Source organism: Bombina bombina, chromosome 7 (genome assembly GCF_027579735.1).
Source record: "Bombina bombina isolate aBomBom1 chromosome 7, aBomBom1.pri, whole genome shotgun sequence".
Taxonomy (NCBI): Eukaryota; Metazoa; Chordata; class Amphibia; order Anura; family Bombinatoridae; genus Bombina; species Bombina bombina.
Genome location: NC_069505.1, coordinates 51,242,097 through 51,269,951, shown reverse-complemented (window position 1 = coordinate 51,269,951; position 27,855 = coordinate 51,242,097). Strand labels below are relative to the sequence as shown.

The window sequence follows — 27,855 nt, the reverse complement described above, 5'->3', positions numbered from 1 at the left end:
ATATAAGTGTTAAATGATATAAAACTGCCTTTAGGTCACATGTATAAGCTGTATTATATAAATATTACCTGTCTGATTACAGCACTGTAGTATATAAGTGTTAAATGATGTAAAACTGCCTTTAGGCTACATGTATAAGCTGTATTATATAAATATTACCTGTCTGATTACAGCACTGTAGTATATAAGTGTTAAATGATATAAAACTGCCTTTAGGTCACATGTATAAGCTGTATTATATAAATATTACCTGTCTGATTACAGCACTGTAGTATATAAGTGTTAAATGATATAAAACTGCCTTTAGGTCACATGTATAAGCTGTATTATATAAATATTACCTGTCTGATTACAGCACTGTAGTATATAAGTGTTAAATGATGTAAAACTGCCTTTAGGCTACATGTATAAGCTGTATTATATAAATATTACCTGTCTGATTACAGCACTGTAGTATATAAGTGTTAAATGATATAAAACTGCCTTTAGGTCACATGTATAAGCTGTATTATATAAATATTACCTGTCTGATTACAGCACTGTAGTATATAAGTGTTAAATGATGTAAAACTGCCTTTAGGTCACATGTATAAGCTGTATTATATAAATATTACCTGTCTGATTACAGCACTGTAGTATATAAGTGTTAAATGATGTAAAACTACCTTTAGGTCACATGTATAAGCTGTATTATATAAATATTACCTGTCTGATTACAGCACTGTAGTATATAAGTGTTAAATGATATAAACTACCTTTAGGTCACATGTATAAGCTGTATTATATAAATATTACCTGTCTGATTACAGCACTGTAGTATATAAGTGTTAAATGATATAAACTACCTTTAGGTCACATGTATAAGCTGTATTATATAAATATTACCTGTCTGATTACAGCACTGTAGTATATAAGTGTTAAATGATATAAAACTGCCTTTAGGTCACATGTATAAGCTGTATTATATAAATATTACCTGTCTGATTACAGCACTGTAGTATATAAGTGTTAAATGATATAAAACTACCTTTAGGCTACATGTATAAGCTGTATTATATAAATATTACCTGTCTGATTACAGCACTGTAGTATATAAGTGTTAAATGATATAAACTACCTTTAGGTCACATGTATAAGCTGTATTATATAAATATTACCTGTCTGATTACAGCACTGTAGTATATAAGTGTTAAATGATATAAACTACCTTTAGGTCACATGTATAAGCTGTATTATATAAATATTACCTGTCTGATTACAGCACTGTAGTATATAAGTGTTAAATGATATAAACTACCTTTAGGTCACATGTATAAGCTGTATTATATAAATATTACCTGTCTGATTACAGCACTGTAGTATATAAGTGTTAAATGATATAAAACTGCCTTTAGGTCACATGTATAAGCTGTATTATATAAATATTACCTGTCTGATTACAGCACTGTAGTATATAAGTGTTAAATGATATAAAACTACCTTTAGGCTACATGTATAAGCTGTATTATATAAATATTACCTGTCTGATTACAGCACTGTAGTATATAAGTGTTAAATGATATAAAACTACCTTTAGGCTACATGTATAAGCTGTATTATATAAATATTACCTGTCTGATTACAGCACTGTAGTATATAAGTGTTAAATGATGTAAAACTACCTTTAGGCTACATGTATAAGCTGTATTATATAAATATTACCTGTCTGATTACAGCACTGTAGTATAAAAGTGTTAAATGATATAAAACTACCTTTAGGACACATGTATAAGCTGTATTATATAAATATTACCTGTCTGATTACAGCACTGTAGTATATAAGTGTTAAATGATGTAAAACTACCTTTAGGCTACATGTATAAGCTGTATTATATAAATATTACCTGTCTGATTACAGCACTGTAGTATATAAGTGTTAAATGATATAAAACTGCCTTTAGGTCACATGTATAAGCTGTATTATGTAAATATTACCTGTCTGATTACAGCACTGTAGTATGTAAGTGTTAAATGATGTAAAACTACCTTTAGGTCACATGTATAAGCTGTATTATATAAATATTACCTGTCTGATTACAGCACTGTAGTATATAAGTGTTAAATGATATAAAACTACCTTTAGGTCACATGTATAAGCTGTATTATATAAATATTACCTGTCTGATTACAGCACTGTAGTATATAAGTGTTAAATGATATAAAACTGCCTTTAGGTCACATGTATAAGCTGTATTATGTAAATATTACCTGTCTGATTACAGCACTGTAGTATATAAGTGTTAAATGATGTAAAACTGCCTTTAGGTCACATGTATAAGCTGTATTATATAAATATTACCTTTCTGATTACAGCACTGTAGTATATAAGTGTTAAATGATATAAAACTACCTTTAGGCTACATGTATAAGCTGTATTATGTAAATATTACCTGTCTGATTACAGCACTGTAGTATATAAGTGTTAAATGATATAAAACTACCTTTAGGTCACATGTATAAGCTGTATTATATAAATATTACCTTTCTGATTACAGCACTGTAGTATATAAGTGTTAAATGATATAAAACTACCTTTAGGTCACATGTATAAGCTGTATTATATAAATATTACCTGTCTGATTACAGCACTGTAGTATATAAGTGTTAAATGATATAAAACTGCCTTTAGGTCACATGTATAAGCTGTATTATATAAATATTACCTGTCTGATTACAGCACTGTAGTATATAAGTGTTAAATGATATAAAACTACCTTTAGGCTACATGTATAAGCTGTATTATATAAATATTACCTGTCTGATTACAGCACTGTAGTATATAAGTGTTAAATGATATAAAACTACCTTTAGGCTACATGTATAAGCTGTATTATATAAATATTACCTGTCTGATTACAGCACTGTAGTATATAAGTGTTAAATGATATAAAACTGCCTTTAGGTCACATGTATAAGCTGTATTATGTAAATATTACCTGTCTGATTACAGCACTGTAGTATATAAGTGTTAAATGATATAAAACTGCCTTTAGGTCACATGTATAAGCTGTATTATGTAAATATTACCTGTCTGATTACAGCACTGTAGTATATAAGTGTTAAATGATATAAAACTGCCTTTAGGTCACATGTATAAGCTGTATTATATAAATATTACCTGTCTGATTACAGCACTGTAGTATATAAGTGTTAAATGATATAAAACTGCCTTTAGGTCACATGTATAAGCTGTATTATATAAATATTACCTGTCTGATTACAGCACTGTAGTATATAAGTGTTAAATGATATAAAACTACCTTTAGGTCACATGTATAAGCTGTATTATGTAAATATTACCTGTCTGATTACAGCACTGTAGTATATAAGTGTTAAATGATATAAAACTGCCTTTAGGTCACATGTATAAGCTGTATTATATAAATATTACCTGTCTGATTACAGCACTGTAGTATGTAAGTGTTAAATGATGTAAAACTACCTTTAGGTCACATGTATAAGCTGTATTATATAAATATTACCTGTCTGATTACAGCACTGTAGTATATAAGTGTTAAATGATATAAAACTGCCTTTAGGTCACATGTATAAGCTGTATTATATAAATATTACCTGTCTGATTACAGCACTGTAGTATATAAGTGTTAAATGATGTAAAACTACCTTTAGGTCACATGTATAAGCTGTATTATATAAATATTACCTGTCTGATTACAGCACTGTAGTATATAAGTGTTAAATGATATAAAACTGCCTTTAGGTCACATGTATAAGCTGTATTATATAAATATTACCTGTCTGATTACAGCACTGTAGTATATAAGTGTTAAATGATATAAAACTGCCTTTAGGTCACATGTATAAGCTGTATTATATAAATATTACCTGTCTGATTACAGCACTGTAGTATATAAGTGTTAAATGATATAAAACTGCCTTTAGGTCACATGTATAAGCTGTATTATGTAAATATTACCTGTCTGATTACAGCACTGTAGTATATAAGTGTTAAATGATATAAAACTGCCTTTAGGTCACATGTATAAGCTGTATTATATAAATATTACCTAAATGACATAAGATATTGTTGTTTACACTTGGTTTACAAGAGGCAAATATTCCAAAATGCAAACTATTCCCGAATCCAATAAAAGAAATGTATCTTTGTTTTCTATTTAAAGGTGAATGAAACATGGAAGATAGACAAGTGTACCCAGGCAACGTGCACAGGTGCAAACCAGATTGCAACAAATCAGATGAAATGCCCATCCATTGAAAATATAATCTGTGCCAACAGATTTCAACCAAAAAAGATGTACGATGATAGTGGTTGCTGCTATCAGAATGAGTGTGAATGTGAGTTTTTTTTACTTGAGTTTTACTTGAAAATCTGCTTTATTATAACCCATAATACCATCAAGGCTTTCTATATCTTCTGTGACATTTGCTCCATAGGTGATATTTATTTTTGCCTCCTGGGGGTCAATTTATCAAGCTCCGTACAGAGCTTGATTCCCCGTGTTTCCGGCGAGCCTTCAGGCTCACCGGAAACAGAAGTTATGAAGCAGCGGTCTAAAGACCACTGCTCCATAACCTGTCCGCCTGCTCTGAGGCAGCGGACAGAAATCAACTTGATCGGGTTGATTGACACCGCCTGCTAGCGGTCGATTGGCCGCAAATTTGCAGGGGGCGGAATTGCACCAGCAGTTCACAAGAACTGCGGGTGTAATGATAAATGCCAACAGTGTATGCTGTCGGCATTTATTGATGTGCGGCGGACATGATACGCTACATCGAATCATGTCCGTCCGCACTATCATAAATAGACCCCCTGGTCTGGACCAGCTGTTAAACCTTGTTCTCTTATATACTCAGGTGTCTGTGGCGGATGGGGTGTGGCTCATTACATCACCTTTGACGGCACCTACTATGACTTCAGTGGAAAATGCACATATGTCCTGGTCCAGCAGATCACACCGCGCTTTGACCATTTCAGAGTTTACATTGACAATTTCTCCTGTGACCCAGATGATCCTGATTGTGTTAAGACTCTTCGCATCATGTACAAGACGGATACAATAGCCTTATTCTCTCAAAATGTGAACAAGCGGCCATTCAACAAGGTAACAAGATGGGTTCAGAAAATAAGTATAATCACTGTGACGGATGAACAGATATAAAAAAAAGAAATATCAACCATGTTGTATATAGAGTAGGAACCAAAAAGAAATCATGAATCTAAAAAAGGCATAATCTAAGATATAATTTGTTGTAGAAACGAAAAGACATAGATATGAAGTTTGTCAGTTAGTAAAAGTGAATTATAAAAGTAATTCTAAGCATAATTATGTAATTAAAGGGACATTGTATTCTTTTGTGTTCCTAATCAGCCATTTTACATGCTGGAGTGTATTTGTTTGCATTTGTCTCTTTTGCCTTTATTTTGCCTTTATTTTTTATTTGAAATTGATGCTTTTGCCTGTAGAAACCACCACCTTCACTGAAAATATGAAAATATGAATAGCGAATTGATGCTATGTAGAAAAGCTAAGTAAACAGGAGGCAATAGCACTAATTATTACCTCAGTGGGGGTTAGGAAAGAGACAACGTTTTTTAATCTAAAATAACTACAGCTATAATTAGCATTTAAATTCCTAATTAGGTTTAGATTTAGATAATTTCAGATCTGCGTTACCTGCAGGCTCAGCCCATTATGGTCATGTCTTTGAAAAGAACAGTTGATGATTTTAATTAGCAAAAACAGCTATTTTAAATACATTTTTTTTAACTTCTATTATCTAATTTGTTTTGTTCTCTTGGTATCATTTGTTAAGAAGAATACCTAGGTTGGCTCAGGAGCTGGGAGGTAGCTGCTGATTGGTGGATGCACATATATTCATCTTATCATTGGCTACCAGACATGTTCAGCTAGCTTCTAGTAGCCCATTGCTGCTCCTTTAACCCTTTAGTGACCACAACACTTTTCAATTTTGTTACCGTTTGGGACCAGGGCTATTTTTATATTTTTGTGGTGTTTGTGTTTAGCTCTAATTTTCCTCTTACTCATTTACTGTACCCACACATATTATATACTGTTTTTCTTGCCATTACATGGACTTTCTAAAGATACCATTATTTTCTTCATATCTTATAATTTATATTTCGTGCCACCATTTCCCCGCCAAATGCGATCAAATAAAAAAAAACGTTCACTTTTTCACAAACTTTAGGTTTCTTACTAAAATTATTTACAAACAGCTTGTGCAATTATGGCATAAATGGTTGTAAATGATTCTCTGGGATTCCTGTTGTTCAAAAATAGCAGACATATATGGCTTTGGTGTTGCTTTTTGGTAATTAGAAGCTAAAAGCCGCTGCGCACCACACTTGTATTATGCCCAGCAGTGAAGGGGATAATAAGGTAGCTTGTAGGGTTAATTGAAGGGTTAATTTTAGCTTTAGTGTAGAGATCAGCCTCCCACCTGACATATGCGACCCTCTGATCCCTCCTCTCAAACAGCTCTCTTCCCTCCCCCACCTCACTATTGTCACCGCCATCTTTAGTACTGGCAGAAAGTCTGCAAAGTATAACAATAAAGGTTTTTATTGATTTTTTTAATTGTTTTTTTTTTTTAATTATATATTTTCTGCAATGTAGGATGCCCCCTTATCACCCAACCTCCCTGAGCCCCCCAAACAGCTCTCTATTCCTCCCCCTCCCACTATTTGCTGCCATTTTGGGTACTGGCAGCTATGGCTCTCTCTGCATCAGATGCTTAAGAAAGGGTATTGCAGGATGCCTCAATATTGAGGCATCACTGCAATACCCTAAAAGCGACTGGAAGCGATCACGATCGCTTCCAGCGCTTGAAAACCCTGAGGATGTACAGGGTACGTCCTTGGTCATTAAGTGACAGTTTTTGTAGGACGTACCCTGTACGTCCTTGGTCCTTAAGGGGTTAATAAAGGACACCAGAGAATGAACCAAAGTTGATAATAGTGCATACAATTTTAAAACATCTTTCCAATTTGCTTCTATCTGAATCGTGAAATAAAAAATTGGGTTTCATGTCCCTTTATATGGAAAAAATAATAATTGGGGAGTTCTTGATGGCAATTTGTCAACATATAAAATGTTTATCATATGGAGTAGATTAAATTTAATCTGATATTAGATACAAACAATACTAGATATACTGTATTAAAGTACTAACATATATCTGATAATCTTGTTTTTGCAGGTGTACTTCAATGAGGAAAGAGTTTATCCGGCACTTTCTAAAAATGGAATAAATATTTTTAACTCTGGTATATTTTTGGTTGTGGAGATACCAGAGCTGGGCTCATACATCTCATTTAATGTCTTGAGTTTTACTATCAAGATACCCTACAACAAATTTTTTAATAATACAGAAGGCCACTGTGGTAAGGACCTAACATTTTCATTAGCATCTAATGTGTTTTTTAATTTTATATATATATAAAGTGTATTTACTATTCTGTCCTTTTGAGACCTATACAATCTATATCTATTGTTACAGAAATATATTAACATCCACTTGAAGCAGTAGCGGTTTTAGAAATTACATTTGGGGTTCAAACACAAATTTGTAGAGCTCCATATAGAAGTCATGAAGCTGAAGACTGTGCAGCCGATTTATCATAACCCAAATGGGGCCAAATACCCGTTTCCGCGTGAGCCTTCAGGCTCGCTGGAAACAGGAGTTAAGAAGCAGCGGTCTTAGGACCGCTGCTCCTTAACTTGTAACCTCCTCTGAGGCTGCGGACATTAATCTACTATTAATTAATCTATCTATTGACACCCCCTGCTAGCGGCCAATTGGCTGCGAATCTGCAGGGGGCGGCATTGCACAAGCAGTTCACTAGATGCGTATGCTGTCGGCATTTATCGATGAATGGCGGACATGATCGCTACAGCGGATCATGTCCGCCAGACAAATGATAAATCGACCCCTAAGTGCCTGTTGATCTAAAGCTCTCTGCTCCATCAAGATAATCTAAGTAGTCTCATCAGTATGATGAGGTCCCTCAAAAATTAGAAACACATTTTACCATTAAGAGATGTGTTTTTCAATAAGCAGGGTTGTGTATGTAAAGGAGAATCCCCTATTTTACAATATAAGGTCTAATTTTTTTTTTTTTAAAGATTGATCATCAGGCTATAAATCAGGGAAGCCAATGGGTGGACTTGTTGGTGTTACCTCATCAAAGTCAAGAAGTTTAAGAGCATAACTAGGCAGGTTAGGGTGTGTCTAGGTGGTGCAGGGTTGTGGCTGAATGTGAATAACAGTGGCAGTGATCACAATGGCATTATAACCTAAAAAAAATCTTCAGAACCACCAATGGATAAAACACTTTAAAATATGTAAAATATATTCATTAATACTACTAATTATATCATATTTAATTTTTTATTTTTTTTTTCATCTCAAAGGAAAATGTTCCAACAATCGCATTGATGATTGTATTCTGCCTAATGGAAATTTGGCTCCATCGTGTGTTCAAATGGCAATAGATTGGGGTGCACCAGATCAAGATCCATCTTCCTGCAGTCCCATTCCTACAAGACCTCCCACAATCAAATCCACATTGCATTCATCAGCTTCCTCTTATTTCTCTACACTTCTATCTAGTCTGCCCTCAACATTTTCATCAGGTCGTACAGGGAGTGTGCCCTCAACATTTTTATCAGTTCGTACAGGGAGTGTGCCCTCAACATTTTCATCAGGTCATACAAGGAGTGTGCCCTCAACATTTTCATCAAGTCGTACAATGAGTGTGCCCTCAACATTTTCATCAAGTCGTACAATGAGTGTGCCCTCAACATTTTCATCAAGTCGTACAGCAAGTATGCCCTCAACTTTTTCATCAAGTCATAAAGCGAGTGTGCCTTCAACAGTTTCATCAAGTCATACAGGGAGTGTACCTTCAAAAGTTTCATCAAGTCATACAGGGAGTGTGCCTTCAACATTTTCATCAAGTCATACAGGGAGTGTGCCTTCAACATTTTCATCAAGTCGTACAGCGAGTGTGCCTTCAAAATTTTCATCAAGTCGTACAGAGAGTGTGCCTTCAACATTTTCATCAAGTCATACAGCGAGTGTGCCTTCAACATTTTCATCAAGTCATACAGCAAGTGAGCCTGGAAGATTTTCATCAAGTCACACAATATCTTCTTTAAGTCATCCACCAAGTCGCTCTTCAACATTTTCATCAACTCTTCCAACCACTGAGTTGTCTACTCTCCCATCTACATACCCAACAACTGTTATATCCACTGGAATAGAAGAACCCTGCAACCCTCCTGACCTTTGCAAGATCATCCTAAGCAAGTATGTACAAATGCAGCTTGAGAAGGGATCTTGCTCTACTTAGTTTTCAATATAGGTGGGCAGTATGGCTGCTGGTTGTTTGTATTGCCTGATCTATCAATGTGAAAAAAGGCAAATATGTATCCATGGATCTGTAAATAAAAAGTAGCTTTGCATTCCAAAAGTTTACCAAGCACTACTGCAAAGGGAAGCTAAAGTTAAGCAGAACATCTAATTATTGAAACAAAACAAAAACTGATTAATTCAAACACAACTTGCATCCTATGGGCTTTGGCATATTACTGTATCAACCATGAAGCCCGGAATTTAATGTCTAAGCATCAACCTTGAATCTTTTGTTATGAGCAATACAAACACAAACACAACCACTATTATGTAATTAACACTAACTTTCATGTCTTCCATTAGTGTTTTTGAGATGTGCCACCACGTTGTTCCTCCAGAACCGTTTTACCAGGCGTGTGTGATTGACGGCTGCACCAAATCTGAGGGTCCTATTATCTGCTCCAACTTGGAGGTCTATGCCAGACTCTGTGCTATACAGGGCGTATGTGTTAACTGGAGAAACAGCACCCAAGGTGTATGCCGTAAGTATCAAAAATATAATATTGATAATTTATTTTAATAAATAAGATTGTATGTATTTCGATGACCCCCATTTGATGCAAAAGGTGCTTAATTACTTTTAGGTTCATCATATAGGTTATAGATAATAATACATTTACTATAATATGTTCTGTGTTCTACTTTATACATAAATAGATTATGTAACATGTTTTTCACCACATGTACTATCAATTTGTGCTATTTAGCTTTGTTAATTGTGTTTTTCTTCTTAAAGCAATGGACTGTCGCTCGGATAAAGTGTATAAGGCATGTGGTCCTCCCATAGAGCCCACCTGTAATTCCATGTAAGTAATAGGCACTGGGTCAGTTTCAAATCAGTTTAGCTTCTTTTTATATTTCTTCTGTTAAGAGAAGCCTACCACCCAACTCAATAATAAATTAATTTCACTTACCTAACAACATTTCCCTCATCTAACTCTGCATTGACATCTTTCTCAATTTTGCAGTCCTCACCTTCTGTTTCTCAACCTCCTACCCTTCTAGATTGTAAGTTCCCACGGGAATAGGGCCCTCAATTCCTCCTGTATGTGTTTGTAAATTTTGTCCTGTTTCCTACAAGTTTTTTATCATTGTTTTATCTAAATGAATTGTATCCATGGACAGCACTGCAGAATATGTTGGCGCTTCATAAATAAAGTATAATAATTTCTTATTTGCAATTTCTCTTTTTTTCAGGTACAATCAAGAATATGTTGATAACAAACAGGAAGATTTCATAGAAGGATGTTATTGCCCAGAAGGGACCATAAGATTCAATACCATTTCTGAACAATGTATCTCATCATGTGGTATGTTATCTAATTCTGTTTTACATTATTCACTTAGATAAGGGTACACGTGACACACTTCTTTCTTGGGTCCTGATATTTATAGGATTCTCCAGCTTGGAAATAAATTGTAGTGCAGACTTCACAGGGGCTAAACTTACAGAATGCTCAAAAGAAAAAGGGTGGAACCTTCCAGCACAGCGAGATCTCTCTCATTTATGTATCTGAAGGAGAGACAAGCCAAGTGCAATATAGCACTGCATGGTATGAGAGTTCTGTTACACTTAAACTTTGTGCTTTGTATTTTATATTACTATACATTTCAGATTGGGTCATTTCAGTATTATGACATTTAGGGGCCTATCTATCAAGCTCCGAATGGAGCTTGATGGCCCGTGCTTCTGGCGAGTCTGAAGACTCGCCAGAAACAGCAGTTATGAAGCAGCGGTCTAAAGACCGCTGCTCCATAACCCTGTCCACCTGCTCTGAGCAGGCGGACAGACATCGCCGCAATTCAACCCGATCGAATACGATCGGGTTGATTGACACCTCCCTGCTGGCCGCGAGTCAGCAGGGGGTGGCGTTACACCAGCAGTTCTTGTGAGCTGCTGGTGCAATGTTAAATGCGGAGAGCGTATTGCTCTCCACATATAGCGAGGTCTTGCAGACCTGATCCACACTGTCGGATCAGGTCTGCAAGACCTTTAATAAATAGGGGCCTTAAGCTTTTCATTTTCTATATTAATACATTTAGATTTAGATCTAGCAGTGATTTTACAAATTCTGATTATGTTTTGAAATGTTCTGTGTTATTTGAACAAATTAGAATCATACTGTGTATATTTCTGTGTAACCTTTACAAATTACATTGCACTGCAATGTATTTTTGCTCCATTGTTAGCTAAAACTGACAGTTTCAGAAAGTGGAAGAGGCAGTGAAGTTATCTAGGCTGAACAGGGGAGTTCCAGTCTATGCCCGAAGCTCTCTCATAATTCCTGTGAAATTTAGTAAGCAAGCGGGTCTCACTGAATTTTCTTGCCAGCTGTAGGCAGGTGAAGTTTGTTTAAAATTCACAATACACTTATTTTAACTAAAAGAAAAGTAATATATACTAAAATATAAACAAAAGCAAGTTAAATTGTAGTGAAAACATTTCATTTTATTTGTAATTGATGCAAACTGAGCCTTTATAATCAGCCCAGGTGTTCTTCAGTTACCTTCTCTGTCAATCATGTGAAATTTTATATCCTAGAGAGCTTCATTACTTTCTATGGAAGGCATCTTTTATCTTTCTGGGTCTTCCAGGTTCCTCCCCTTTTCTTAGAAAATTCAGAGAGTTCAGCACTTGTGAAGTCTGCACTATAATCTCTCTCAAAACTAGAGAATGTTTGATTATCTGACCCATCGAAAGTAATGAAGCTCTCTGGGAAACTGAAGCTGACAGTTTTTTAGATTTAATTTAAATAGGAGAAATGTAAAGTGCAATGTAATTTCTAAAAGATAAAGATAGATATACAAAGTATGATCCTAATTTGTTAAAGTTTCTCAGAAACTGTGAAAGGCATAATCAGAATTTGTAAAAACACAATCCTAAATACACTTCTGTATACAAAATAAAATACAAAATAGAAAGTGCAAAGTTTAAATGTAATAAAAGATAACCTGAAGTGTGAAGTAATATAAAATACATAACACAGTGTGTAAATGCAGCAGAATTCACATATCATGCAGTGTTATACTGCACTGGGCGTGTCTCTCCTTAACATACAGAAATGCAGGGAACGCCCCTTGAAAAACTACAGCAAAATCTGCCTTTTTAGACTTCCACTTGGACCTTGCAGTGCTGGAGGACCATTTTAGATCATTGCAGTTGAGTGTAGAATTAAAAAGAATTATTCTATGCTTCTAATTTTTTTTTCTCATTAACCTTTAGGTTGCACCGGCCCTGATGGAATGCCAAGAGAGGTATTGTGGAGAATAAAATGTATCCAAAACACCGGATCTTGCCCACAAAGGAAAACTGCCTGGGTGCAACTTTGTAAAGAATAATACCCAGAAAAAATGCACTCTCAGGTCTTTCACAAACAAGTTACTTTTATTCCTGTAACGTTTTCGGAGGTCTTGCCTCCTTCATCATCATAGTTAAAATACAATCAAATCAATACTTAAATAGTGACATACTCACTCAAAACCACTTCAAACAATTACACTCACTGGCGCCAAAACATCGGTGTTGGACCGCATACTGCGTTCCAATAGCACTATGTGCCGGAAGTTGTGCGCCACTGTACTTCCGGTTGTCAAATCTTAGCCCATAGTCACTCGGCTTCCAAGAAAAATAACAAACTAACTATAAAAAATAATGTGATGTGTTATATGTTCTAAGTACAATTAAATTTAAAGGTACTGTGCAAAGCAAGTGTATATGTGCAGTGAATAATTAACATAACGGCCGCTCATTGTCATGGCAACGCAAAAACAATATACCCCTGTCTTAATGCAGGGACAAAATACTAAATCTACCGATCTTCAAAAATGTATCACAGAGTATATCTATATCGGTATTGTGACCCGCTAAATCACATATACATCTATTATCTATAAATGCAAATAGAGGATAAGTTAATCTTGGGATCTGTTTCTTAGGGAAGCAAGATAATATGCTGCAATGTATAAGCCTCACTTTGTTACATTGTGTATCAGACACAAGGCTACCCTACATCTTTTTTTCTTATTTTCAATATCAAGTGTTGGAATTGAATTATTTACCTGTGATGTACTGCCCTTAATGTGTGTATAACATTTATGTTCAAACCAAATGTTAGTGATTTCCTGTTGACTCGAACTAATTAAATACATGCCCCTCACTCAGTTGGGCTATAAAAAGGAAACACTCTCAACATGATGCCCCCCTTTTTTTTGGGTGTTCTTGGGGGAGAAAAAAATGCATCATTATTATCCCTTTATTCTTTAGGCTATACATTATAAGCATACTCTACTTCCATACTGATGCTAACAACGCTCCCATTCTATCGCCACTCTGGATACCAATCACACAAAGTGTATGTGAACATACTACTAAGAAGATCCAAAAGAACATATAAAAACAATTGATATAAAGGTCCTTCTATTCACTGCTATAGTTCCCCTAAGGGAGTGATTCAGCTCCAAAAATCAAAAGTTCGCATATATAGAATACCAGGAGCACCAAATTATTTTTTCTCTCTTCAAAATTGCTTGCTCTTTAATTTCTTTTATGTATTCTTCAGTAACTGTGGTCTCAATCTCCTCTCATGGATTAACATGGCCTGTAGATCAAATGCCATATATGCACTGTATTCCCATGGATAAATAGCGATCCATATGCTATTCCTGCTATGGTATTCCTTCTTGGTCCTCGTCGGGTAATGTCTTTTACCTTCTTTAGAAATATTAGGACCAAGTCCCCACACTGTGGATTACTATCCAAACTCAAGTGTAGTGTAATGACCTATAGGCTCTGTGTGTTAAAGAACTGGTAACTCCAAGGTACCACTACCTGACTTCCACACAGGTATTAGAAATACCAAAGCCTCCTAAACCTGGTGCTGTATGCCAACATGGTTAGGCGGTCCCCTATGTCAGGGCACGCCCACCATATGACCCACAGAGTCATGGTGGTCTAGGTACCGTACCCTGTGATTGTGTCACACCTTGCAGCCACATTACATCAACGCCTTGAAATCCGGAGTGGTGTTGAGCCCACCTGGGTGTATTGTACCCAGTCAGTACATCCACTGAGCCTCCCTCTGTAGGAGTATTTTACTTCTATCACCTCCCCTATCCAGTAGGGGTACATGATCTATGAGTGTGTATCTTATTGATGCCACTTTGATTGAACGCAAGTGTCACATACAAAGCACATTTGAACCAATAAACTGCAGTGCCAGTACTAAAACCTTTATCCGTATGGTCTCTCAGGACCTAGATAAGGAAAGAGAACACACCACATGGAAACATAATCTCACACCAACAGAAAGGCAGGCTATTAAAACGCTTCAAGATGACACCTCCCTGACCATTAGACCAGCGGACAAGGGGGGTGCTATAGTCCTTCTTGATTATGACTTTTACAGAGAGGACATTGCAAGTCAACTCTCAGACACATCTACATATATGGCTTTGAACAGTGACCCAACAGGTACATACAAAAAACAATTGGATGATTTGATCAACATGGGCTATGAACAGGGTTTCATTTCAGAACACATAAAGAAGTATTGTACTACTCTTTATCCCAGGATTCCTATACTGTATACAATTCCGAAGGTGCATAAAGATGCCGAGAGACCTCCGGGTCGTCCGATTGTATCGGCAGTGGATTCCTTGTGCCAACCGGTGTCTCAGTACATTGATCTGCTATTACAGCCGATTGTCAGGGAAACACAATCCTTTTTGTTGGATACCAGTGAATTCATTAGATTGTTGGGGGCTGTTCACGTCCAGTCTAGTGATATTTTGGTCACTATGGACGTGAACAGCTTATACACAATCATTCCCCACAGGGAAGGATTAAGCAGTTAGGGCTCATCTTCAGAGCAACCCCCTGTATGAGGGAACACCAGTTGAATACCTACTAAATCTTGCTGAATTCTGTCTGAACAAGAATTATTTCAGATTTGAAAGTAAATTCTTTCTACAGATAGCAGGAACAGCTATGGGGTCATCCATGGCCCCCTCCTACGCAAATATCTTCATGTCCCACTTTGAAAATCTCTATCTATGGGGTAAATGCGATTCATCCATTATTTTTTATCGCAGGTACATAGATGATATTTTTCTAATCTGGAGAGGGGGCATGGATGACCTACATAGCTGGTTTGAGTCATTTAACAGTACACAGACTACGGTTCGGTTTAAAATTTTGGCCGATCTACAGTCTATCAATTTTCTTGATCTCAAAGTGTACAAAACTACACAAGGCTTGGGATGTACACTATTCAGCAAACCTACGGATAGGAATTCCCTATTGAGGTCAGATAGCTGTCACCCCCCAGCACTATTGAAAGGTATACTTAAATCGCAACTCACTAGAACAGTGAGGAACAACTCTGACCCTAGTGCGGGAGCCTCCCAGTTGTCTGAAATGGGTGCAAAATTTGCAGAAAGGGGATACAAGACAAAACATATCAGTCAGATGATGAAGGAAGTGTCACAAGTCACACAGGCACAATTACTGGCAAAAGAACCCAGACAGACCAATGATGACAAATTGATACTAGCCACTACATTTTCCCCTAGTACCAGAAATGCTGGACTGTCTCTAAGGACACATTGGCCTATTATTTCCACTGATCCAAAACTACACTTCAGTAAACATCTCACACCCATGGTTGGTTACAGGAGGGGTACCAATTTGCGAGACTTGTTGGTCAGGACTGACCCAAAGGCAAGCTACAAATCTAGGACACACATAAACATCAGAGGATCCTATCGATGCCTAGGGTGCACTACCTGCAATGGGCTTATAAGTACCAAAACATTTCACCACCCACATACCAACAGGCAATTTGGTATACGACATTCAATCACCTGCACGACTACGTTTGTTATTTACTTATTGGTGTGCCCGTGTTCTCGTTGCTATGTTGGCAAAACGACAGGCACTTTGAGGGAAAGGATGGCCAATCACCGCCATACCATTAGGTTGGCTCTCAAGTCTGGGGATTCGGACCAACCAGTGGCGAGGCACTGTGCAGAACAAAAACATTCGGTGGCATCAATAAGATACACACTCATAGATCATGTACCCCCACTGGATAGGGGAGGTGATAGAAGTAAAATACTCCTACAGAGGGAGGCTCAGTGGATGTACCGACTGGGTACAATACACCCAGGTGGGCTCAACACCACTCCGGATTTCAAGGCGTTGATGTAATGTGGCTGCAAGGTGTGACACAATCACAGGGTATGGTACCTAGACCATCATGACATGTTATCTCATTTTGGGTTATCTAGCATTCAGATGGCCTCTACTTTGTTTTGCCAGTTAGGCTTAGCGCTGTGGGTCATATGGTGGGCGTGCCCTGACATAGGGGATCGCCTAACCATGTTGGCATACAGCACCAGGTTTAGGAGGCTTTGGTATTTCTAATACCTGTGTGGAAGTCAGGTAGTGGTACCTTGGAGTTACCAGTTCTTTAACACACAGAGCCTATAGGTCATTACACTACACTTGAGTTTGGATAGTAATCCACAGTGTGGGGACTTGGTCCTAATATTTCTAAAGAAGGTAAAAGACATTACCCGACGAGGACCAAGAAGGAATACCATAGCAGGAATAGCATATGGATCGCTATTTATCCATGGGAATACAGTGCATATATGGCATTTGATCTACAGGCCATGTTAATCCATGAGAGGAGATTGAGACCACAGTTACTGAAGAATACATAAAAGAAATTAAAGAGCAAGCAATTTTGAAGAGAGAAAAAATAATTTGGTGCTCCTGGTATTCTATATATGCAAACTTTTGATTTTTGGAGCTGAATCACTCCCTTAGGGGAACTATAGCAGTGAATAGAAGGACCTTTATATCAATTGTTTTTATATGTTCTTTTGGATCTTCTTAGTAGTATGTTCACATACACTTTGTGTGATTGGTATCCAGAGTGGCGATAGAATGGGAGCGTTGTTAGCATCAGTATGGAAGTAGAGTATGCTTATAATGTATAGCCCCCTTAGAATAAAGGGATAATAATGATGCATTTTTTTCTCCCCCAAGAACACCCAAAAAAAAGGGGGGCATCATGTTGAGAGTGTTTCCTTTTTATAGCCCAACTGAGTGAGGGGCATGTATTTAATTAGTTCGAGTTAACAGGAAATCAATAACATTTGGTTTGAACATAAATGTTATACACACATTAAGGGCAGTACATCACAGGTAAATAATTCAATTCCAACACTTGATATTGAAAATAAGAAAAAAAGATGTAGGGTAGCCTTGTGTCTGATACACAATGTAACAAAGTGAGGCTTATACATTGCAGCATATTATCTTGCTTCCCTAAGAAACAGATCCCAAGATTAACTTATCCTCTATTTGCATTTATAGATAATAGATGTATATGTGATTTAGCGGGTCACAATACCGATATAGATATACTCTGTGATACATTTTTGAAGATCGGTAGATTTAGTATTTTGTCCCTGCATTAAGACAGGGGTATATTGTTTTTGCGTTGCCATGACAATGAGCGGCCGTTATGTTAATTATTCACTGCACATATACACTTGCTTTGCACAGTACCTTTAAATTTAATTGTACTTAGAACATATAACACATCACATTATTTTTTTATAGTTAGTTTGTTATTTTTCTTGGAAGCCGAGTGACTATGGGCTAAGATTTGACAACCGGAAGTACAGTGGCGCACAACTTACGGCACATAGTGCTATTGGAACGCAGTATGCGGTCCAACACCGATGTTTTGGCACCAGTGAGTGTAATTGTTTGAAGTGGTTTTGAGTGAGTATGTCACTATTTAAGTATTGATTTGATTGTATTTTAACTATGCTGATGAAGGAGGCAAGACCTCCGAAAACGTTACAGGAATAAAAGTAACTTGTTTGTGAAAGACCTGAGAGTGCATTTTTTCTGGGTATTATATATATATATATATATATATATATATATATATTTATATATATATAAAATCAGTTGAGAATGCTTTTATAATAAATATTTATTAACATCAATTCTATGTTGTTTGTTTTAGCCTGGAGAGATGTGGGAGATTAATTGTCAGATTTGCGTCTGTAATAACATCACAAGGAGTGTGCAGTGTGAAGCAAAACATTGTCCTTCCTCTACCCCAGCTACCTGCACTGAGGAAGGTTCTGAGCCAGTCTCTATGCCTGGCAATGCCAACCCTTGCTGCCAAGTCACAGAGTGCCGTGAGTATCTGAAACTACTCTCATTGGTGCATGAATCAAACAGGGTGGGATATATATAAGATATCTAAGGGGATTTCACCATCATCAAAGACATAGTAGAGAGGCAGAATGATTAGGAAATCCTAAACATCCTGTATATTGTGGGATTGTAGCAGATTGTGAGTCCTCCCCAGGATACCACTGACTATATTGGATCTGCCTTATTCACTTCCAAAAACTGGGGCATTTCTAACAGGTGGAGGTATCATCTTCACGTTAAATTTACATTTGGTGCTGAAGGTCACTAGAAGATATTGTACGGAATCTACCTCTGCATTATTATTTAGAGCAATAACTATATATATATATCTCACTTTGATGCATAGGTTGCAACATTAGCCTTTGTTCCAGTGTGAAGAATACCTGTGGACCTGGGTTTGACGCTTTACCTGAGATGCCTGCAGGAGGCTGCTGCCCGCTGTATAGATGTGGTAAGTATTTGTAAGGGTAACTTTTGTTTTAGTGAAGGGGAGGTTGGTGCTGTAAATATCAATAAAGAAAAATATTACACTTTCATGATTCATGAAACCCTAACATTTTCTTTCGTGATTTAGGTAGAACATAGAAGTAAACTGAAAAGTTGTTTAAAATTGTATTATCAAATTTGCTTCATTCTCTTGGTATCATTTGTTGAAATGTATACTTAGGTAGGCTGAGGAGCAGCAATGCAGTACTGGGAGCTAGCTTCTGATTGGTGGATGTGCATATATGCCTCTTGTCCTTGACGTACCAGATGTGTTAAGCTAGCTCCCAGTTGCTCCGAGCTGAATTTAAACACATTTGCAGTGATTAAATCCATAGATATATACAGCATTAGAGCAATAATAACCTGCTTTAGCACATAGGATATGTATATTGTTTAATGTCCTTTTAATAAAGAAGTTGATATAGCTAATATAGGCCCTATTCCATCCCATCAGAATTCTAATAGCATTCTGTGTAGTTCGTCATTCAAATCCATTCCCTTCTATTAGAAAACCCCATTTTATCCCATTTATTCAGGCCCTGAAACGTGCATGAGGAGAATTGTAAGAAAACACTTTTAAGCAGCTTTTTATATGATCTTTGGACTGCACCTAGGACTTATTGAAAACCATTTTGTATCTGTTCAGAGGGTCATTACTTGGCTGGTTGTGTTCATTTTGTTTTATACAAAGTTACACTCTGTAATCGTAGTGTTTAGAGGTTTACACACGTTAATTACAATTTAAAAAAAAGATGAAATTATTAATTGCATTAATTTTATGAATTCATAATATATGTTAAAGGGACAAGGTACTCAACATTTAAATGAAAAGCAACAATTACATGGACATTAAACACTTAGAGATGGTCAAATACAATGATAAATCGTTCCTTTTAGAAACGGAAGTGCAGAACACTGTTATATTCCTCACAGCCATTGGCTGCACACTCTAGGGACCTATTTATAGCTGTCCCTAATTGGCTACAGCAGAGAAGGTAACCTAAGTTACAACATGGCAGCTCTCATTTTATAGACACAATTTTTACACTTAGTTTGTCAATATTTATACAGCTAATAAAACTTATTATATTTATTGTATATAAAAAATATACATCTGCATGTTATCCTCAGACTAATCTTTTCTTTAAAAGCATCATTCTATCTAGCAATTATTTAGTGTTTAATGTCCCTTTAAACATGCATGAAAAAGGTTAATTAAAAGTTGTTTAAATGTAATGTGCAACTAAAAGTGCATGACTGTAAAAAATAATTCCTGAGGCTCTATTGCCCATTGTCTAAGAGCTTTGATCTCTTGGCATCCTTTGTTGAAAAGCTTATCTAGGTAGGTTTTGAGGCAGATTTGCACTACTGGGAGCTAGTTGTTAATTGGTGGCTGCACAAATATTCCTCTTGAAGTTGGCTCACCTGTGTTCAGCTATCTTACAGTAGTGCATTGCTACTCCTTCAACAAAGGATACCCAAAGAATGAAGCACATTTGATAATATAAGTAAATTGAAAAGTTGTTTAACATTGTATGCTCTATCAGAAATATGAAAGAAATATTTATGGTTTCAATTCACTTTTTAAGGGCATTTATAGTAAAAAAAAAATTTGTTAGCGTATGTAATTTTAAGACTATGGACCCAAAACTACTGTGTGTTTAATTCTCGAAAAAAGGGTTAAAACACAGCAGAAAATAGCAGATATATTTATCTTCTGACATAGAAAAAAAAAGCAAAAAAATTATCTGCTACATATGTTTTTATTGTATTTTCCTTTAAACTGTATGAATTTACTTTGCAACGCTTGGACGTTAATTTATATGATTTATCTCCTTACAGAGCCCAAACAAGTTTGTGTGCAGAATGGAACAGAGTATCAGGTAATGTTATTTTAAAACCCATTGTTTGGCTTTTCTGTATACTTTTATGATTAATATACAGACAATCTAATATAACTTATTACAAATTAAAGGTGTGTGTAATATGTATCACTAACCTACTCCTCTTATTTCCTTTTAGCCTGGAGACATTGTTCTTGGCCAAAACCCTTGTGAGAAGTGTATTTGCAATAATGCAATGACTGACATGTCTGGCCTACATATCATTACCTGCAACCCAATTCTATGTGACAAACAATGCTCAGAGGTAAATAATTAATACCAAAGCAATCAATGTGAATTATTGTCTTTGTGTGAAATGCGTTAGTAAAGACTTTTGGAGGTTCAGCTAAAGGTTTTCATTTTAGGGATCAGAGTACCAGGAGGTTCCTGGCCAATGCTGTGGTACCTGCGCACCAACTCACTGCGTTATGGATCTTCTGGATTATTTCCAAAATGTTTCTACTAACTCTACTCACCCACCTAGCAACTTTTCTTATCTACCTGAAAACTCTACATTCTCTCCTGGTGGCCATCCGTATCTACCAGGAAACTCTTCAAACCAACCATGGATTTACCCACATCCACCTGTGCAATCAGTGTATTTGCTTATAGTAAGTATGACTATAATAAAATGTTGCAAGAGAAACAAATAACAATACAATACAATACTGATTGTGCAACATTCTACACAGTGATTGCTTGACTAGTGCATAGCTCCTATATCTCTCTCCCTAACTAGCCTCAGCAAAGGTGATAAGATAAGATTTTTTTAAGTTTTATTGCTCATGTATACAACACACATACACAAAATAGGACAATTAAACACAGTAGAATGGCATAATCAATAAATGCATAATACAAAGACTATTCAATAACACTTTATTTGAATTTCAAATGAGCAGTAAAACATATTTAAATATCAGTTGCACGCTCAAATGAGTGAGCCTACAATCAATCGGTGCATTCACATCATGATAAATAAAACCCTTAATGTTTGTTCCAATAGAGCAGAAGTGGCAAACCTTGACATACTTACCACAAACATGACATTTGGCATATATCATGCAGTGCTATCCATATGACATGAAGATATATACAGAAATAGAAGCGCTCAACCAGGAACAAACAACAGCTTAGTAGCTTGTTCTATGGCGATTTACCACCTAGGAGCAGCTTATTTTGGCCTAATTGTGCTTTTTAATTTTACAGAGAACTTGCTACTCTCATACTGACCACCAATAGCGCCATACCACCTGAGAGAGAATTTTTTAGACTAATATCGCTAACTAACCTGAGAACACACTTTCAAAAGGTTTTACTGCCCTTGCCCAATTTCACATTAAAGCCAATGAGCTTCAAAATTCAAGTGTTTATATATAAATATTCAAATATTATGTTCGATAATTAAAAAATTAACACTTTTGTTTGAAACCCCAATGTTGAAAGTTTGGCTGAACATTCCAAATTTATTTAGAACAACCACATTTGGACGATTCTTTTTTTTTTTTTTTAATTATGCTAAACATTTGACCATCACTAGTGAGGACACATCATTGTTGGAAACTTTGCTATTAAAATGATCAGTGCACTATACTTATAACTAACATATCTCCATATGTTACATAGCCTGGAGAGTTCTGGTCCCCTCCTGAAGACAGCTGTACTCAGTATGAGTGTGTGATGTACAAGGACAAACTAATTATTGTAGCCTCCAAAAAGACCTGTCCACGCATCAACATCAATGAATGCATCCCGGTGAGTATCTAACCAATCTACATAAGCCTTCCTGTGCCACTCTGAAAAGTTGTCTGCTGCATATATGGTGCAGTCACATAGGTAAGACAGGTTACTGACGCAGTACCTGCTGTTTGTCTAAATTTCCATCCAAAACAGTGCTGTTAATTTCTAATAATATATTTTTATAAGTATTGTTAAATGACAACAATGACCAACATGACTGCTGGCACCATGTGAGATTTGTGAAAGGGACAAGGTTATTGCCATTATATTTTATTTCTGTAAACTAAATTCTGTAATTCTGTAATTAACTCGCCTTTTCTGAGGTTGCTTCTCATGATAACTCAGTTTATATAACATGCAAAGTACTCTCCATTTACAACCAAAATATAATGTTAAGAAATAGATATTTGATCTATTAATCATAGAGCTGTGTTCCATAGAAACTACAGTATTATAGTATTGGGTCCTAGAACAATGATATTCCAGCTCTTATCAGTTTTACTAGAGGTTTTTAGTAGTTTTTTTTATATTGTTTTAAGTATTCTTGTCATGCAATAATGCATCATCAACAATCCTATTGGTCAAGTACTTCTGGAATTCACTATTTAATATGTAAGAAATACAAAAAGTTAAAGGGACAGTGAACTGTAAAATTATTTTTCCCATCAAGTGTTTGCAATGACTTGTTATATCAGCTGCAGAGTTTACAATGTATGAGAAATAGCAAATGTATATTTATTCTTGTATATGAAATAGCTGTTTTTGTTCTTTGAAATCACAACCCTTTAAAATGGGTTCTACTTGCAGGGAAATCAGATTTTATTTTATCACTTTTTGTACACACACATGCTTCTTTACATTATATCTGTCTGTATACAAAACCCAATACTTAGAAGGAACAATTGAAAATGAACATTGTATAAATTATATATCCTAATCCCTACTAGGAGTGTAATTTATTCTGCTGGACATGTGTACCCAGCCTTTCTTTGGCCAATACTTAAAGGGACAGTCTAGTAAAAATTCAGATAGGGCATGCAATTTTAAGCAACTTTCCAAATTACTTTTATTATCAAATTTGCTTTGTTCTCTTGGTATTCTTTGTTAAAAGCTAATATGCTAATTTCCAAGCCCTTGGAAGCCGCCTCTTATCTCAGTAAATGTTGACAGTTTTTCACAGCTAGACAGAACTAGTTCATGTGAGCCATATATATAACATTGTGCTCGTTCCCGAGGAGTTACTTATGGGTTAGCACTAACTGGCTAAAATGCAAGTCTGTCAAAAAACTGAGATAAGGGGGCAGTCAATAGAGGCTTAGATATAAGGTAATCACAGAGGTAAAAAGTATATTAATATAACAGTGTTGGTTATGCAAAACTGGGGGATGGGTAATAAAGGGATTATCTATCTTTTAAAATATTAAAAATTCTGGAGTAGACTGTCCCTTAAATAAAGTATAGAAACTTTTAGTATAGGAAGGGATACCATGGGCAAAAATCAGCTATTTGAAATGACGAAATAAAGGTAAAGGAGCAACGTGTAAACAATTTAATACACTCTAGCAGGTAAAATGGATCATTGGGAACAAATTAAAGGGGGGGAAAGCTAGGGTAAACTGTCCTTTAACTTTAATGTTCCTTTAAAGACAGAGGTAAATGTGATTTAATTATATTTATATATATATATTTTTTTTTTTTAAGATCAGCAAAATAATTTATATGTTTCAAGATTTTTATTTTTTATATATTTTAGGAAACAATTGAAAAGGACTCGAGCGGCTGCTGCTTAACCTGTAAGAATCTTTCAATATTTGATTTATTGTTCCAAAAAATGCAAATTTACATTTCAGCTTTGTGGTACTTACACGATGTGAGTCTGAGACCAAATGGTTGTATATTGTATGTCACATTATAAATGAGAGAAACGAAAAAATATCCTTCAGCAAAGCTACACTGAACTGATTTAGAGCAAATATAGTTTTGTCAAAATGAGTTCATGTACAAAAATATCGTATCTACCACTTATAAAAACTTAAAGGGACATTAAGCCCAAATTTTTTCTTTCATGATTGAGATGAAACATATCATTTTAAACAACTTTCCAATATACTCTTATTATCTCATTTGTTTTGCTCTCTCTGTATCCTTTGCTGAAAAGCATACCTAGGTAGGCTAAGAAGCTGCTGATCGGTGGCTGCACATTTTTGCCTCTTGTCATTGTTTTTCAAGCTAGCTCCCCGTAGTGTATTACTGCTCCTTCAACAAAGGATAGAAAGAGAATAAAGCAAATCTGATAGTAGAAGTAAATTGGAAAGTTGTTTAACTTTGTATTCTCTGAATCATGAAAGAAAAAAAAAATTGGGTTTCATATCCCTTTAAAGTAGCATTAAACTGATAATGAAATTCCCCCGTAATATGGTTATTCATGCAATGTAATTTCTTTATTTATTTTGTCCCTCATTTTATAATTTGACTCTTAAAATTGGGCTGAAGTTTATTCTTTAGGATACAGACCCATAATCCAACGACATGCAACACATATTGTTTGATACATGCAGGAGTGTATTTCTATCTGTCTGTAATTGACCACAGAAAAGTAGATATGATAAACTTACGGAAGAAGCTTTACAAGGAGTATATTCCTGGATTGCAAAACAATACAAATCTACCATTTAGATGACCATAAAGTCTTTATTTAATATGCAGACCTTTTGCAATGCAGCGCTTCTTTGCTGACATAAAACTAGCTTTAATTTCCTATAAATAGGTAAATAAACAAAGTGTTTGAATATTTAGGAAGCTCCAATACTAAAACTTGTCATGTGATTTCTTTCAGGCGTTCAGAAACCAAAGCAATGTCAAGTAACAAAAATACAAAACATCATCCTTCAAAATGGCTGCACATCTGTCTCGCCTGTCGTGATGTCGTATTGTGACGGCCATTGTGACAGTTCTTCCATGTGAGTATTTAGGACTCTCAAGTGATCAGCTGATGTGATTTAACCAATAGGAAGATTACGGTATCTCCTTATGAAATATATCAGTGTACAGCAGGGTGCAGTAGTTAAATGATCATTAAACACAAAATAATTACATCATCGAAATACAATACAATAGCACTTAGTTACCACCATGAGCCAATCATAAAGGTATATATATATATACACAGTAAATTCTTGCACATGCTCAGTAGGAACTGATGCCTCAGAAAGTGTAAATATAAAAAAGATTATGCAGATTTTGATCATGTAAATAAATTGGAATCATGAAAGTTTAATTTTGACTTCAGTGTTTCTTTAATTCTTTAATATGTTGCTTCTAGGTATTCTACAAATACACAAACCATGGAGAATAAGTGTAGCTGTTGTCAGGAAGCACAAATTGAGATAAAGACGATCAGTTTACAGTGTCCTTCTGGTAAATTAATGCCATATTCCTACATGAATGTGAAGAGCTGTACTTGTGCTGAAACTCGCTGTCCAACATCAAATAGAAATCTGGAAGCGTTTATTGAAAGTAGCAGCGGATATGAAGAGACGAATGACGGAGACACCAAGATGGTTACGGGATCATCCAAAGCAGAAGAAGATCAAAGCACTAGTCAAGGCCACTAAAGAGGCAACAAATAAACAGGAAGCCACCTTGATGACGAATAAACACAAGTAATTGCAAAAGATGAGACTCTTAAAGGGACACAAAACCCTCAAAAATGATTTCATGATTCAGATGGAGCATATCATTTTAAACAACTTTCCAATTTACTTCTATGATCTATTTGCTTTGTTCTCTCTGTATCCTGTATTGAAATGCATATCTAGGTAGGCACAGGAGCTGCAATGCTCTACTGGGTGCTATTTGCTGATTGGTGGCTACACATATATGCCTCTCGTCATTGTCTCACCCAATGTGTTTAGCTAGCTCACTGTAGTGCACTGCTGCTCCTTCAACAAAGGATATCAAAAGAGTGAAGCAAATTATATAATATATTTAAATTGGAAAGTTGTTTGAAACTGTATGCTCCATCTAAATCTTGAATAAAAAATGTAGGTTTCATGTCCCTTTAACATAAATAAATAAAAAACTAACATTTCTTTGTATCCATTTCCATTTTCCAACTACTGAGCACTTTATCCTCATCATTCACACTCCATAATCTGATGAGAAAAATGTTTTGTTTAGGTGGTTACACTGATTCCAGTTCAGATATTTAAAGGGACACTGAACCCAAATTTTTTTCTTTCATGATTCAGTTAGAGCATGTCATTTTAAGCAACTTTCTAATTTACTCCTATTATCAATTATTTTCTTTGTTCTCTTGCTATCTTTATTTGAAAAAGCAGGAATGTAAGCTTAAGAGCCGGCCCATTTTTGGTTCAGGACCCTGGGTAGCTTGCTGGTTAGCTACACTTAGACACCAATCAGCAAGCGCTAACCAGGTGCTGAACCAAAACTGGGCTAGCTTCTAAGATTTACATTTCAAATAAAGATACTAAAAGAACAAAGAAAAATTGATAATAGGAGTAAATTAGAAAGTTGCTTAAAATTGCTGCTCTATCCAATTCATGAAAGAAAAAAAAATGGGTTTCCTAGCCCTTTAATTTATAGTAATTTATTTCGTTTTGGAGAAAGTTTCTTGTTGCAATGAAGGTGTAAAAATGTGTACATACAAAAACCATTAAACATTTGATGAAGTTATGATTTTTTTTTGTATTTCTCTTTGATTAAGAAAGTTCTTTGTTTATTCGTCTGTATACGGAGACCTGTTCCTTTATCTGACAGTATAATGGTTGTACAAACTAAACATACAAATATCACTGAATGTATCTCTTATAATCTGCAATAAATGGGTCACACTTTTTATATATTTACTGAAGCTCATATGAAAAAGATTCCCCATATTAGAGAGTGAGAAAGCTGCATTTGCTGACTTCATTTTTTAAGGACATGCTTGTCCAACCCAGACCCCTTCTGTTACACAACCAATTAAGCAGGGCTTGTCAATCATTCTGGAATTATTTAACTACTAATTCTGAAGTAGAAAAA

General features: G+C 35.6%; 1 protein-coding gene across 1 annotated transcript in view; it reads left to right on the top strand.

Moving 5' to 3' along the window:
- LOC128636210 (mucin-5AC-like) overlaps positions 1 to 27,282 on the top strand; it is a 146,802-nt gene extending 119,520 nt beyond the window's left edge. Inside the window, exons 31-47 of the mRNA XM_053689254.1 lie at positions 4,182 to 4,356; positions 4,876 to 5,123; positions 7,243 to 7,426; positions 8,457 to 9,354; positions 9,763 to 9,941; positions 10,196 to 10,265; positions 10,657 to 10,769; positions 12,683 to 12,714; positions 18,507 to 18,684; positions 19,050 to 19,154; positions 21,032 to 21,072; positions 21,212 to 21,337; positions 21,438 to 21,683; positions 22,699 to 22,827; positions 24,566 to 24,605; positions 25,649 to 25,772; positions 26,135 to 27,282. Of these exons, the coding sequence (XP_053545229.1) occupies positions 4,182 to 4,356; positions 4,876 to 5,123; positions 7,243 to 7,426; positions 8,457 to 9,354; positions 9,763 to 9,941; positions 10,196 to 10,265; positions 10,657 to 10,769; positions 12,683 to 12,714; positions 18,507 to 18,684; positions 19,050 to 19,154; positions 21,032 to 21,072; positions 21,212 to 21,337; positions 21,438 to 21,683; positions 22,699 to 22,827; positions 24,566 to 24,605; positions 25,649 to 25,772; positions 26,135 to 26,426 (3,180 nt within the window). The 3' untranslated portion in view covers positions 26,427 to 27,282. The remainder of the gene's footprint in view (positions 1 to 4,181; positions 4,357 to 4,875; positions 5,124 to 7,242; positions 7,427 to 8,456; positions 9,355 to 9,762; positions 9,942 to 10,195; positions 10,266 to 10,656; positions 10,770 to 12,682; positions 12,715 to 18,506; positions 18,685 to 19,049; positions 19,155 to 21,031; positions 21,073 to 21,211; positions 21,338 to 21,437; positions 21,684 to 22,698; positions 22,828 to 24,565; positions 24,606 to 25,648; positions 25,773 to 26,134) is intronic.
- Positions 27,283 to 27,855: the final 573 nt, after the last annotated feature.